This window comes from Staurois parvus, unplaced genomic scaffold (assembly GCF_062004578.1).
Source record: "Staurois parvus isolate SC_StPar_1 unplaced genomic scaffold, SC_StPar_1.0 ptg000174l, whole genome shotgun sequence".
Taxonomy (NCBI): Eukaryota; Metazoa; Chordata; class Amphibia; order Anura; family Ranidae; genus Staurois; species Staurois parvus.
Window position 1 is genome coordinate 2,542,309 of NW_028317970.1, and position 16,543 is coordinate 2,558,851.

General features: G+C 43.2%; 1 protein-coding gene across 1 annotated transcript in view; it reads left to right on the forward strand.

The window, feature by feature from the left end:
- The window catches only part of LOC149462514 (uncharacterized), a 150,749-nt gene that overhangs the window by 96,981 nt on the left and 37,225 nt on the right, over window positions 1-16,543 (forward strand). Inside the window, exon 4 of the mRNA XM_089676842.1 lies at window positions 579-1,267. Coding sequence (XP_089532968.1) covers window positions 579-1,267 — 689 coding nt within the window. The remainder of the gene's footprint in view (window positions 1-578; window positions 1,268-16,543) is intronic.

The window sequence follows — 16,543 nt, forward strand, 5'->3', positions numbered from 1 at the left end:
AGGTGCTCTGGACATCTAGTCTTACAGTTACAACTGGTCCTTTGAGGACAACCATAATGCTGACACAGCCTGCGATGATATATAAGATATATTTAATAATGATCATTAAAAATAAAAAAAAACTTTAGCTCTTTATATAGAATTCTGATTTTTATTTTTTTTTGTACAGGTGGATTGGCGAATCACATTTTCGGTCATGCTGGTCTTCATGAATACAACTCAGTCACATGGGAAACCAAACATCTGGGTGTTGTAATTGATGGAAAGTTTTTATTGCAGTTCACTGGAGGAGTCACACAGGACACAAGTCATATCCGTGTTCTAAATGTCATAAGTGCTTTGGGTCCTCTTCAACACTGATCCAACCTCAGAGGATAACATGAGAAAAGTCATTTCAGTGTTCTGGAAGTGACAATTGCTTTACAGTAAAGTCCAACCCATGTATACATAAGAGGAGTCATTTCAAGTGATTTCTTGTTTGGAACGTGACAAATATTTTACAATGGAGGCAAAACATAGCACACACCAGAAGGTTCACACTGGAGGGAAGCCATATCAGTGTTCTGAATGTGACAAAGCTTTTACATGGAAGTCACATCTTATCATACACCAGAGGATTCACACTGGAGAGAAGCCATATCAGTGTTCTGAATGTGACAAAGCTTTTACAAGGAAGTCACATCTTATCATACACCAGAGGATTCACACTGGAGAGAAGTCATATCAGTGTTCTGAATGTGACAAAGCTTTTACATGGAAGTCACATCTTATCACACACCAGAGGATCCACACTGGGGAGAAGTCATATCAGTGTTCTGAATGTGACAAAACTTTTACACGGAAGTCGAATCTTTTCATACACCAGAGGATTCACACTGGAGAGAAGTCATATCAGTGTTCTGAATGTGACAAAACTTTTACACGGAAGTCGAATCTTTTCATACACCAGAGGATTCACACTGGAGAGAAGTCATATCAGTGTTCTGAATGTGACAAAGCTTTTACACAGAAGTCACATCTTATCATACACCGGAGGATGCACACTGGAGAGAAGTCATATCAATGTTCTGAATGTGACCAAGCTTTTACACAGAAGTCATATCTTATATCACACCAGAGGATCCACACTGGAGAGAAACCACATCAGTGTTCTGAATGTGACAAAACTTTTACATGGAAGTCACATCTTATCACACACCAGAGGATCCACACTGGAGAGAAACCACATCAGTGTTCTGAATGTGATAAAACTTTTACACAGAAGTCAGTTCTCATAGCACACCAGAGGAATCACACTGGAGAGCAGCCATATCATTGTTCTGAATGTGATAAAACTTTTAAATGGAGAGGAAACCTTGTCATACATGAGAGGGTTCATACTGGAGAGAAGCCATATCAATGTTCAGAATGTGGCAAAGCTTTTACAGGTAATGCCGGGCTAATCTGTCACCAGAGGATTCACACGCTTGAGCTGCATAGAGGAAACTCCAGAAGAAGGGGCAATATTAAAGAAGTCACAGCTGTCCCATTAGGCTCACAGGCCCAATGTCTTCCCACAAACTAGGGAAGACATGATGCTACTTAAAAAAAAAAAACTTTGAACAAACAGGACTCTAATGATCAGATTCATTGGGTTTAGTGATTATGTCCATCAGGAACACACCTAGAAGGCCTGTGAATATTTTACCTATGGACATTTCTTCAGATAAGCAGCAATGACTGAACTGTTTTCCTCATCATTCTCATCTTTATCCTTTTTTATGGAGCATTGACTGAACATGTAATGCATTTTCATCATTCACTAACTGAGCTATGTTCCCATGTGTTTTCTTCATTGCCAGAATCTGACCAACCAATACATGACCAACATTGCCTCAGTACCAGAGTCTAGGATGGGGTCCAATGGCTTCTTGCCACTCCTCTGAAACCTCATTAGGAGAGTCCATTCCATGTTCTTTTGAGAATTGATACATCATAAGCTAGGCTTGAGGGCTCCAGCTAAGCCCACCTTGTCCACACCTCCCATTACATGTACCACCTCCTCTCCCATGATCAATGCCTCCTTTCCATGTTCCATCTCCTCTCATGGATGACATCTTTGCAGGCAGGTCTGTAGCTGTGATACCAGCCAGATAGAGGTCTATGTTTGGTTAGAGAGTAACTTCTTAAGCTGGTGTAGGCCTTCCAACATGGAGTTAATGCTGTTTTAGGGGACATATTCAACAGTATCACCTAATCCCAGCTGGCCACTTATGCTTCATCTGGTTTTCTCAAAAGGGATTCTATCAGGTGAAGATTGGATGTCCTTGTTATCTTTTTTTTTGTCCATCTATTGCTCATCTCCATAAACTATTCACACGGTACAACTGCAAGATATCTGAACTTACAAAGTGCTAAGTGTGCGGTCATATTCCTACCACTTCTTCCGGGGGACTGAAATTCCTCTTATTGGGAATGACTCTGAATGAACGGGTCCCTTTTTGGGGCAAAGTGTGCAAAGATCGCTAATTATTCCTGGAAATGCTAAGACATCGGCACTAAAGTGTAACAATGGGCAAAATCAATAATTACATAAATGGTGCAATCTGTCATTAGCATAAACGTTTTATGTTTTTCCAAGTCTCCCCTCGTAACATTTTTATTACCTGTTGACCCTCCCAGTAGATCTGTTTTTTTCTGCTTCATGTAGAAGGCCAAGCTATTTGGCAAAAATGAAAGTTAGGGGGTTGGGAAACACCATATAACACTGCTGGGGGTGCTTACAACTGTCAACTTCCATTCATATGGGGGGTTGAACCTTATAGAAATCCTGTTGCTGTAACTGCTGTAGAAGTGTTAGCTGAAGTTGGACTTTACTTGTTGTGTGTCTTACTTATAATCTATCTAAGACTTCCCTGTACAGGGTGACAACGCTGCTGTGTAATGTTCCTGCAGAATGATCAGGGTTGTCACCCTGTTACAGAAGGTGGGGAAATAACAGATCTACAGACAGGACCAACAGCTGATACAACTATGTTGCAGAGGGAACTCTGGGAATGCTAATGACAGATTGCATTACACATTCAGTTAGCAGACTTCCTGCTGTTGGTCTTCTGTTTGAATTGTGTTCTGATATTTACTGTCCTGCTGTAAAAGGTGTAAATGATCGGCCACATGTTTCCTGTATAGCAGGGACTACAAACTCATATCAGGAATAGTAGGATGGGTATGTTGTGGGCTTTTGAATCATGTCTCAAAAATATGACTTTTATCAAGACATAATATTATATGGCAAACAGCTCAGCATAGCCGGATGCTAAGAGTTAATTTTGTCTTGGTTGAACCATCAAGGATTCTAGTTAAAGAAATGAAGAGAATGGGGGGAGTAAAACTTTTCCAAGACAATAAGACTGTTTGAACTGTCAACAAGGACTATTTGTATATGGAGGTTGAGAAGAATGCACATACAGAAAGTCAAACACATAGCCAGATAGGACTTCACTTTCAAACATTTTAACAATAATGAGACGGGAACTCAACTGGTTGAAAGCTTAACCAAAACCTGTAGAGTGTGATGAACCAACAGACCTCTGAAACTATTACCATATACTATTGTTCACCAAGGGTGAAAGCATTAACAGTTGTTTACCATGAGTCCAATACAAGGGCCAGGCAAACAGAGAGTTTTTTTTCCTACACAGAGAAAATGTTGATTCTGAAACAAAGAGGTGAAATTCAGGACATTTAAGTCTAAAAGTTCACTGTATATAATTACAAAAATATACTACAAAACAGATTATAAATAAGATGTTATAGATTTTAAACACCACTAAATACTCAGCAATGGGAACTATATATCACTAATTTGAGTATTGAGATGATGGGAAGTAAGATGTATTATAGACTAGCATTAGTTACATGTCTTATCAGGAAACAAACAGGATGGTACTTCAAGGAGGAATAACTGAATATACACCTATATTCCATGGTCCCTATTTAGAATATTATAGGTATGATCACTGCTATATCTGGAAAGAGCCGTATATTTAATTCCTGAAATTACCTTAAGATTCCACCCAAGGTATGAGTCATCTCAAATACTCACATTGTTCTGTGATACATGACCGCCACCTGGCGGGCAGGTGAGAAATAGCTTATGTACACACATTTCTCAACTAGCCAATCAGGAAGCCTGGTGGGAAGGTATCTTAGAACAATGGACTAGTGGATATAAAAGCCCTTGTGCTTTAAGATAAAAAAACCCTCATAAAAACCTCATGGAAAGACCTGATCAAGAAGAAGATCTCTGCTGAACAACTACTCTTCCATCTTTTTAAAAACTTCCTAAAACTTTAACTAAATTCCTAAACCTCTAATCTTATAACTTCCTACATTCTCCCCTACTGAGAATCTTTCACTTGCCCTATATATCAGTCCAAAGGCGTTCCACTGCCAGCTAAATCCACGGGAGAGTTGCCTAGTCTGAATTCCGGGTGTGGTGAGATGTTTATTTGATTTTGTATTAACCTATTTTCTCTGTTGTGTGGAATCATAAAATTATCTTAGTGTATCACAACAATATTGGGTAGTTAGATATATGTAGAGAAATCCTATTTTACTGTTAAAAATTGTTTATTGCCATATTATAAATTTTTTCATATTTCATAATTTATTGAAGATTAATAACCAGAGTATCATATATCAAGGGCTTGCTTCTTGCAATCCTATGGCCACGGCTTGCGAGAATATAACCTTTGAGATATTCGAAATTATTAATTATTAATAAATTTAATAAATAATCAGATCATTTAAAAATTGTGATTGATGTAATTAGTTAGAAACTTTATTATTGTGTCTTACATTGGTAGGATATATTCTTGATTGTGTGTACCAATATTCATTTATCACCAGTCTTTTACGTTTTGTGTTAATATATATATAATTTTTGTACATAAATAAATTTTTATATTTATCTATTATAAGGCAAATTTTGTGTGTATGGTACGAAATCATATTGGCTAAAAGAATTCAAGGTATAATAATAAGTGGTGATCAAATTATCAAGGTGTCCAAATTATTGGTTTACTAAATATTTGCCGTATTTTAACGGCTGGAGGCACTGTAATATTTCATCTAAGGGAAAGGGACACGCCCTTTATAAGTAAAATATATCCTTACATAAACCACCACAGGATAAATTTGGAGGCACTGCTGAGATCCATAGAAATCGTACCATAACACAAAACGCACTGGTGATTGTATATTTGTACACTTTATCAAACATATATTTTATATCAAAATGGCATCCAGTAATCACGGATCCACCTCTTCCAAGCATAACGAGGAAAATATGGCGGCTCAAGGCATTGAGCAGGAAGCTATGAAGCCAGCCCGGAAAGCTGCCGGTGCTTGGCAGAAGTATGTTGAATGTGAAGTAATAGATTATCTCCGCAAGAGATTAAATTTGGGGGATAGCAATAATGAATTTGTGGATGAAGAGAAAAAGCAGGCTATGAGCACCTTTGAGGACCTGTTCAACCAAAAGGGCCAGGTTGTTGGGTTTTTAATAGCATTTGCTGGAGCAGAAAGTGATAGAAGCCGTGACAGACTTCTCCTAGAAGCTTGGCCCATGTTATGGTTCATGACCGCTGGAGCTGCCCAGCGGACCATGACTCTAAGGGAAGAGTTGTCAGAGGCCCGCCTCTTGTTAGAAAGCAAAAATCAGGACATTGAGTCTTTGAAAGGGAAGCTTGGTCATGCCGGTATTCGTTTAGACGAATCCGAGAAACATTATGATAGATTGGTCGGAGACTTTCGAAGTGCTCAGGACCTGTATGAGAGAAACTTTCAGGAATTAAAACAACTTCAAGAGAAGTATCAGGACTTAAAAGATGAGGTGGAGTACTTCAGATCAGAGAGGTTATCTCCTGTCAAAATTAAAGTTCACCCAGGGGATAAGCATGACCAGTCAGAACTTACCTTGATAAAATCTGAGCAGAAAACTCTGGAGGAGCAGATTATAAGGTTGACGGCCCAAATAAATTCTGGGGTCCAAAGACGGACCAACCCAGTCAAGCCGGAGGCTGATGAGCGGAGATACCCGCATCACAGCGAAGTATCTGATAGTGAGGCAGGGTCAGAATATAGGTCACCTCCTAAGCTTTCAAGATACACTCCAGAGCGCTCAGAAGGAAAGTATGAGGTTTCATATAGGCAGGAAGGGAAATCCCAGGGGTCATTCAGGAGATATGACACCCCAAAGGTCATTAAGTTCCTGAAGGACACTGTTCCTATGTTTTCTAAGAAAGGGTCCCTTGAGATCACCGAACACATGAAAACATATGAACAGACGTTAGAGATTCTGGGCATTAGAGATGACCACACCAAAATAGAATTGCTGCCATGGGTGTTTGAAGAGAAATACCGGCAATTCTTTGAGACCTTGAGGGCCTATTCCAATCAGTCCTGGAGAGAGGTTAAACATAAGTGCCACATGGAATTTGGGCCTTATAAAACTGTAACCTCTGCCAAGGCTGCGGCCTACAATTTAAAGTGTGGTCCTCACCAAAGCCCTGCAGAATTTCTGGCTGTCCTCAGAAATGCCTATTTCCTGGCTGAAAAGGATCCCAATCCTAACCAGCCAGAATTCAAGACACTATTCTATGAAGCATTACCTGCTTACATAAAATTGGGACTTGCAAAGGATTACAGAAAGGGATGCTCTCTTGATTGGTTGGTGAGAGAGAGTGACTATTTATTCTCGATCCAACAGTCCAGTGAGGGCGGGATAAAAAGAGAACCTAAAAATAGCCCCAAGATAGTAGCAGCCACTACCGTTTCCCCTCCAAATCCAAATTTGCAGGCAGAGAAGAAATCATATGCGGAAGTAGTCCGTGGGGGTAAAACCAATGGTTCCCCTAGATTTGTACCTCAAACCCAGCAAGTGAAGGAGGTCCATAACTTTGCACCCCAAAACCAGTGGGTGAGAAAGGATAGACAAAAGCCAGGAAACTACGGTAGTGGAAGTGAGAAGAATAAAAAGTATGGTAAGGGTCAGTACAGGGATGAGAATCAAAGGAGTCAATGGTATCCTCAGAGGTTCTATTATCCTCGCCAAAACCAACATGGGAATTTTTATGGGAACCCCAATTTCAACAGGAACCATAATTACAATAAGAATCCCAATTTTAATAAAAACTCCGACTTCCAAAGATTTCCTCCACGCCAAGAACACCCTCAGGCTCAAAGGGGGGATACAGTACCCCAGGCTCCCTTTAATAACAGGGAGACCCCAAAACCTCAGAGAGAACAATGGCGTCGGGACCAGAGCAGTAGTTCTGACTCTGAGTCTCATTACCAGTCTCGTCCAAAATACAAGCGCAAGTATAGGAAAAGGGAGAATCAACAGAATGACTCCTCTGAGCGTATTGGACAAATAGAGGCACAGGTCAGCAAAATGGCTGAACAAATGGACAGGCTTGTCACTCAATTTCCATCCAATCCTTTTTTAGGAGCAGCTCCTGTGACCAACCAAGGGTCACAGAATTAACAGGCAACCAAGCCTTAAACCAACAGGGGAGGACACTGAGTCAAATGACAGGAGATGTGTGTCCCGTCCCTGACACGCCTACTAATAGAGAATCTAGTTCTCAGGCAAGGGGGGACCATGTGTTGGTTATTAATGATTCTCCTGCTTTTCAGTGTCCATCTATTGCCCCTAATGTAGTCGCGGCATCGGAAGTCGTCGGGATTGACAAGCCAGACGGAGCACCAACTTCTAGTTGTGCTTCTGTCTTGAGACAGTCCAAGAATCCCACCAGGGAGGATAAGGGTGATGTGTCCACCACATGCGGTGAGATAAGAGCTAGTCATAGGTTATTGAAGGGCCCACAGATCTTCAACCACAATAATTTCATGTGTGAGCTGACTGAATCTGATGGGAGATATTATGCCACAGTACAGGTGCAGGATGCCAGTGATCTTTCTATTGTCGGCTTAATAGACACTGGATCCCAAGCAACCATCATGTCACAGGCACATTTTGATAAAGTGGCTAATGTCATGCCCACCAAGCCGAGACTTAAAAGCTTTGACAGCTCATTAATTGGTGTAGGTGGAGACCCTTTACAAGTCATGGGTACCGCCTGGCTTAAACTGAAACTGGGTAATAAGGAACTGAGACACCCCATCATCATTGCCAGCATCTCCCGGCACCACATGATAATTGGGATGGACTTCCTAAAAAGGCTGAACACGATAGTTGACTGTGTGAACCAAGTACTGTGGTCACAGGTAAATACCCCAATTAAATATGGGAAACTTAAAACTCCCCATTCCCGACAACACTGCCACCTGGTGGAAGAAAGGCCTGGATCATTAGAAATCCATTTCAGGAACAGCCAACTTCCTGATGTAACGGTTATCAAACCTGATGACCATAACCCTATCAGAAGAGATGAGGAACACATTTTTAGAATTCCCCAAGAGAAAATAAAAGATATTTCCCTCCAAGATGACATCCTTACGATATCTTTTCATCAGGAGGATAAACCAAGAAAAGGGGGAGATCATACCCAATTCTTGACAGGTATTGAAAGGGTTAACAGCGACTTGTTTATCCCCATCCGGATAAATGGTCTTAATAGGTCAAAATATGCCAAACTAGATTTGAGACAGGAACACAGCTTTGTAAGCCATGGGCTGATAAAACACCTGACCGAAATGGAAATGATCCGTTTCTCCACACCTCAGCGTCATTGGATTTCAGACTCCCTTGATGACTCTGATGATCACAATTCAATGGCTAGGTGTCTCTTAAACGTCACTGTAGGAAACAAAACAGCCACCCATGTGTTCCTAGTCTTGGATAATCCCCAAACTAAAATTTATTTTGGCAACGATGTATTACATCGCTTTGCAATGCAAGTCGACCTAATTAATGACTGTTTATGGAGTCGACTAAAGGGGGACCCCGAAAAATACCAAAATCTGGACTTAGCTTTAAAATCCCAGCAACAGATGCCTTATGCTGTTGAAGTCCAGGTAGCCCAAAAGATTACAATTCCTAAGGGCATAAATAATTTCATACTCCCCATCCAAGTTAAAAAGGGACATAGACTGAAGGGGTCAGATGCATTAGTATGCCTCTCCCATAAAATGCAGGGGGAGGGACTGAACATTACACACACGCCCCTAGTCAACACACATCAATCTCCGATGTACATTTACATACATAATCTGTCCAATCAGGACATCGTCTTACCCAAAGAGACCCTTATTGGTCTAGCGGTAGAGACTGAATATTATACCTTTGGGGTCACTAACCAGGTGATTGGACTCATCCCCGACGAATATTTGTCGGAGGAACAATTAATTGAACAAACATTCCATTCATTACCAGAGGGTATTTTCACCATAGAGTCCATTTATCCATTCGATTCTAAAGATGGCACCTGTCGAATCGAAGAGACATCAATTGTCTTTGATCACCCAATCAAAGAACAAGAATACCCCAAAGAACCTGGATGGCAGGAGAACACACACACACATCACATACCCAATGACCTCACCACAAAACTTGAAGAGGCATATGAGATAGGTCAGCCGGAAAGCTTTCCTGGATTCAAGGAGTTAGTGGAAGAGATGGTGGCCCTCGCCGACGCGTGTGCCAGTGATCTCGACCGACAATTGCTCCGAGAGCTTCTCCTTGAATTCCAAGAGATCTTTGCCAAGGATTCTTACGATTGTGGGACTACTGACCTACACATCGCTAGGATCCAAACAGATCCAGATGCCCCACCAGTATTCGTAAGACAGTATAGGTTACCATTAGCTTCCTATGAATCTCTAGCTGAGATTATCAGGAAGTCACATGAAAGGGGTATAATTAGGCCCATCCACAGCTCCTACAACCACCCGATCCTGGGTATTTTAAAACCCAATGGACAATGGCGTTTGTGCGCTGACCTCCGTCAGCTGAACAAACGTGTGTACATGTCAGGATGGCCTGTCCCATACATAGACCAGTGTCTAGCCCAGCTCCAAGGATCCCAGGTTTTCACAGCCTTGGATTGTGCACAGGGGTATTGGACCATAAAGGTGAGTGAGGAAGACCAATACAAACTGGCTTTCAGTTTTGGGAATCGACAATATTGTTGGGTGAGAATGCCTTTCGGATTCATAAATTCCGGACATGAATTTGCTGTGTTCATGCACAAGGCCATGCCAGACGCCTTCGAAAGGGGGACGTTGGCATATGTGGACGATATCCTGATCAAAAGTACTGATATGGCCAAACACATTACAGAACTTCGGCATGTCCTGGGCCAATTAAAAGCAGCAGGAGTCAAACTGTCCTTACAAAAAGCCCAGTGGTGTCGCACGAAGGTAAACTTCCTAGGCCATGAAGTTACTGCTGAAGGTTTGAACCCACAAAAGAAGAAAGTTGAGGCGGTTCTGAACTGTAAAGTCCCTACTAACCTTAAAGAATTGAGATCATTCCTAGGTATGGTAAACTACTCGCGTAAGTTTATTGATAATTACGCCGAGATAAGCAAGCCACTGCTTCACCTACTGAAGAAGGATGTCGAATGGTCGTGGGGTAAGAAACAGGAGGACGCCATGAAGGAATTAAAGGAACGTCTCACACAAGCCCCGTGTCTCGGATATCCCGAAGGGGGTAAAAATTTCTATCTAGAGACAGGGTTTACGCAGGTAAGTATGAGTTCCGTTCTTTACCAGAAACGTGATGATGTCAGTAAGGTGATTGCCTATGCCAGTAAAACTTTGTCCCCGGTTGAAGTAAAGTTCAGTGACTGTGAAAAAGCTCTATTGTCCACCGTGTGGGCATTACAGAATTTCCGCAGTTACATTCAGGGAGAGAGAATCATTGTTGAAACGGCACACCAGCCTTTACAGTATTTAAAGAGTGAACGTATCAAGGGAGGAAATGTGTCTAATAGCCGCATCACTGCTTGGACTTTGTCTTTGCAAGGGTGGCCTCTTGAAATTCGGTACAAACAGAACAAGGAAAGTCCAGTAGCCCAGGGCCTAGCCGAGCTCCATGATTGTTCCGCAACTACGCCTGCTATGGAGGCCCCGGACACTGACTTTCTGGAAGAACAACTGTTCTCTCCCTACAAGGTTTATGATGAAGAATACTGTAAACAGCTGCCGTGTGTATATGTGGATGGTTGTGCTTTTCATCACAAGGATGGGGAACAGCTCCAACTAGTGGCAGGTATTGGAATCGTTTGGACCCAAGGTGTCACCCCAATTTCTGTGGGATACAAACTTGGACCAAAAAGCAGTCAGGTTGCTGAACTTACTGCAATTCTTAGAGCAGTTGAGATGGCTATAGAGTTCAACATCAGAGAGTATGCCATCATAACCGATTCCAATTATGTCAGGAATAGTTTTGTGGAGTATTTCCCTAGGTGGAAGCGAAACAACATGAACAAGAGTAATCACAAACCCGTGAAACTTGGTAAGCTCTTTTGTCACATCGATGAACTGGTAAGGTCCAATGATCTCACCCTGCACTTCAAGAAGACCAAAGGCCACTCCAAGGTTCTAGGTGCTGAGAAAGAAGGGAACGATCTGGCCGATTCTCTAGCCAAGGAAGGGGCAATCACCGGTGAACTGTTAGACATTGATCAATTTTTAGGTACCGTACAGGTTGAAGCTGTCACCAGGCAACAGGCCAGAACAGCTGGTGATCCAAATGCATTACAGTGGAGTCACGATTCTCCTAGTGAGGATTTAATTACTGCCCAAAAAGAAGACCCAATAATTGGCTTGTTTTATAGTCATATAGAAGATCCCAACCAAAATCCCATAAATAAGGAAGTATGTAGTGGGAAGGAGGATTTACGTATCTTAATGAAATCCAAATCCCAATTCTCTTTATACCAGGGATTGTTGATACGAACCTCAAAGGGTGGCGTACAACAATGGGTCGTCCCACTTAAATTTAGAGGTTTGATGCTACAGCATGCCCATGATGCTACCACTTCCGGTCATCGTGGAGAGAAGATCACGTATGAGATCCTGCGGGATTATGCCTACTGGCCTCATATGTTACGTGATGTGAAGGAGTACTGCCAAGGTTGCCTAATATGTCCCCAATTTCAACCTACCAAGCCAACTCACAGAGCACCTCTCCAGAAGAGGGGGATATGTATGCCTTGGTCAGACCTTCAGATGGATTTTATTGGGCCCGTAACAAAATCTTCACGAGGAAATCGGTATATGTTAACAGTTACATGTTTATTCACCAAGTATGTCGAATGTATACCAGCACCAAATAATAGCTCCGAGACATGTGCTGCATTGCTAATAAATCATGTATTTTCACGTTTTGGTCTACCACAGAGGATAGAGTCTGATAGAGGATCGCACTTCACTAGCGAAGTGATGGCCAAATTGTGGAAAATTTTGGGGGTTAAAAGGAAATTGCATATCGCCTATCGGCCAGCCTCTAGTGGTGGTGTAGAACGATACAATCAGACCATCGTTAACGTCCTTAAGAAATTTGTTAAGGAAACAGGCAAAGATTGGGATGTCAAACTCCCGCTGGTCCTGATGGCGTTGAGGGCTACTCCGAATACAGTTACAAAAATGTCATCTTTTGAACTGATGACAGGTAGACGGATGGTACTGCCCCAGCACTTATTGTATCGCACTACAGATCAAAATTTGATCAATGCTACCACCACACACCAGTACATAGAGGATTTACGTAAACATCTGCAATATGCTTTTGCCTTTGCCCAACGAAATTTGGAAAGAGCTGCAACTAGTGCTAAGACATACTATGATCTCAAAACCTCCAAGAAGGAATATGAGATTGGTGACAAGGTCTATCTATACAACTTTGCAAGAGACCAGATCAAGGAACGGAAATTCCTTCCATCTTGGAAAGGTCCGTTCTCTATCATTGATAAAATCTCTCCGGTCGCATATAAATTGCAGGTTACCCGGTATGGTGAAATCAGTGATAGATGGGTGCACATCAATCAATTACGTGCTTGCCATCCAAAGTCTCAATTGCAGTTGTTGGAAGACTAACCCACCAGTTCCTATCTGAAGATATTACATTACATTACATTACATTGAGTTTATATAGCGCCAAAGGGTTTGCTCAGCGCTGTACAATAGAGGGGGGGACAATACATGAAACATTACAGCAACTACGAACAGCACACGAGGGGTAAGAGGGCCCTACTCTTTCGAGCTTACAATCTAGGAGGGAGGGGGTAGAGGCACAGGAGGAAGTGGCTGTGGGGGATGGAGTGGTAGGAGGAATGAAGGAGAGCAGCAGTTAGGTGAGGGTGGGGTAGGCTTCCCTGAAGAGATGGGTTTTCAGGGAGCGCCTGAAGGTGAGGAGGGAAGGTGACAGTCTGATGGATTGGGGTAGTGAGTTCCAGAGGATGGGGGAGGACCTGGAGAAGTCTTGCAGTCGTGCGTGGGAGGAGGAGACCAGGGAGCAAGATAGAAGGAGGTCCTGTGAAGAGCGAAGGGTACGGGTAGGGTGGTACTTGGGAATCAGGTCGGTGAGGTAGTTAGGGGCAGTGTTGTGAATGGCTTTGTAGGTCAGAGTGAGTAGTTTGAATTTGATGCGTTGGGCGATAGGGAGCCAGTGGAGAAAGAGGCAGAGGGGGGTGGCAGAGGTGGAGCGGGTGGTGAGGTGGATGAGTCTAGCCGCTGAGTTGAGGATGGTCTGAAGCGGGGAGAGCCTGCACTGGGGTAGGCCGGTGAGGAGGGAGTTGCAGTAGTCAAGGCGTGAGATAATCAGGGAGTGCACAAGTAGTTTAGCGGTGTCTGGGGTAAGGAAGGAGCGTATTTTGGCGATATTGCGGAGGTGGAGCCTGCATGTGTTTGTCAGTGATTTGACATGAGGTTGGAAGGAGAGGTTAGAGTCCAGAATGACTCCAAGGACTTTGGCTTGCGGGGCGGGATTGATGGTGGTGATGTTAGTAGTGATGGATAGGATGGGGGGGGGGGCGCGGGCAGGAGGGAAGATGAGAAGCTCGGTTTTGGAGAGGTTGAGTTTGAGGAAATGGAGCGACATCCAGTCAGAGATGTCGTTTAGGAGGTGAGTGATGCGGGCGGAGAATGTGGTGGTGAGGTGAGGGGTGGAGAGGTAAATTTGAGTGTCATCAGCATAGAGATGGTAGTTGAAGCCGTGGGAGTGTATGAGTTTGCCAAGGGAGGAGGTGTAGATGGAGAAGAGAAGGGGTCCAAGGACAGAGCCCTGGGGGACCCCAACAGAGAGGGGGAGGGAAGGGGAGGTGGCACCATTGTAGGAAACGCTGAAGGAGCGTCGGGATAGGTAAGAGGAGAACCAGGAGAGAGCGGTGTCTCTGATGCCAAGGGAGAATAGTTTATTAAGGAGGAGGGGGTGGTCAACTGTGTCGAAGGCCGCGGAGAGGTCCAGGAGGAGGAGGACAGAGTAGTCGCCTTTGGCTTTGGCGGTTAGTAGGTCGTTGGTGATTTTGAGGAGGGCGGTTTCGGTGGAGTGTAGGGGACGGAAGCCGGACTGTAGTGGGTCAAGGAGGTTGTTGTCAGTTAGGTGTGCGCTTAGGCGGTTGTAGACTAAGCGCTCCAGGAGTTTGGAAGTGAGTGGCAGCAGGGAGATGGGTCTGAGGTTGTTTGGGTCAGAGGGGTCCAGGGAGGGCTATTTGAGTATGGGGGTGATGTGCGCATGCTTTAGGGGGGAGGGGAATACGCCGGTAGAGAGGGAGAGATTGAAGATGTGGGTGAGGGAGCAGATGAGGGAAGAGGGGGGTGACTGGAGGAGTCGAGAGGGGATAGGGTCTAGGGGGCAGGTAGTGAGGCGGGCTTCAGAGAAGACCCTGGTGACTTCCTCAGTGGTAGCGGGGCAGAAGGAGTGCAGAGCTGGTGGGGTTACTTTAAGCGGGGTCTTGGGTGTGGAGGGGGGCAGTGCGGTTGCGAGGTCAGAGGAGGGAAGAGATGAGGGGGAGATAGGGGGGGGAGGCTAGGTGGGGAGGTAGATTGCGAGTTGACTATGTCCTGACGGATTGCATCAATTTTGTTGTGGAAATGAGTGGCAATCTCGTGGGCGGTGAGTGAGGTGAGGTATATTGAGATCATTATTAAATTTCCTTTGAACATATTACTCATCTTTTGCCTTACAGGATCCAGTAATATAATTTTATGTATATCCAATACTTAAACTGTTCATTTTAATAATTTAGAAAGGAAGGCCCAGACGATGACTAGACCGGCGATCGGAGGTGTCAATGACCAGACCCTAGAAGGAAGCTATAATGTCCTGTGGGAAAGACCAGATGCCAGAGATCGATCCGGAGACGATAACCTGATGTCCCAGGCCACCAAGGGCCAGTCCAGAGGAAAAGACCCGCCTAGGAGACCGTCTAAGAGACCTGTCGTGCGGAGGACCCATGGACCCCAAGGTGGATGTGCCAGGCCAGGCCGGCCTCATCACAAGACCAGGATCGTCATCAGAAGTGTCCATCTAAAGACGCCGAGTCAAGTTGAGGACCAACCAGCATCACCGCTGCCATTTTATATTTAAAGAATTTTTTTTTTTTTTTTTTGAATTTCATTCACTTCACCGGAGAAGACGAACAATCACTCTAGCCAAAAGTCCCACTCATGTTTTGCGACACAGACACCCCTATACACGTGCCTGTACCCCAAACAAAGGGGGATTTGTTGTGGACCTTTTGAATTATGTCTCAAAAATATGACTTTATCAAGACATAATATTATATGACAAGCAGCTCAATATAGCCGGATGTTAAGGGGTTAATTTGTCTTGGTTGGAAAGTCGAATGACCATCTGGCTGGAGAGGTGTAGACGGTGGGTGAAGGGATTTTTTTTTCCTCCCAGAGACAATATACTATTTTGAAGTTCTACAGGTGGTCAAACACCATTATTCAGACTTCAATAGCAGGTAAACATATACAAGGTCTGGACATGACAATAGAGGAACCAAACTGATTGTCTGAGAGCTTACCCAAACCTTGCAGAGTATGATAAACCAACAGAACTCTCAAACTATCACAATATGCTATTGTCCACCAAGGGTGAAAGCATTAACAGTTGTTTACTGTGACTCCAATACAAGAGCCAGGCAAACAGAGAGTTTTTCCCTACACATAGAAAATGTGATTCTAAAACAAAATTCAGGACATTTAAGTCTAAAAATTGACTGTATATAACTACAAAGATATACTACAAAAACATATTATAAAAGAGATGTTATAAAGAATAGGTTTCACACACCACCAAATATTCAGCAATGGGAACTATATATCACTAACTTGAGTATTGAGATGATGGAAAGTAAGATGTATTATAAACTAGCATTAGTTACATGTCTTATCAGGAAACAAACAAGATGGTATTTCAAGAAGGAATAACTGAATATACACCTATATTCCATGGTCCCTATTTAGAATATTATAGGTATGACCACTTATATCTGGAAAAAGACGTATATTTGATCCCTGAAATTACCTTAAGATTCCACCCGAGGTATGAGTCATCTCAAATACCTCAAATTGTTCTATGATA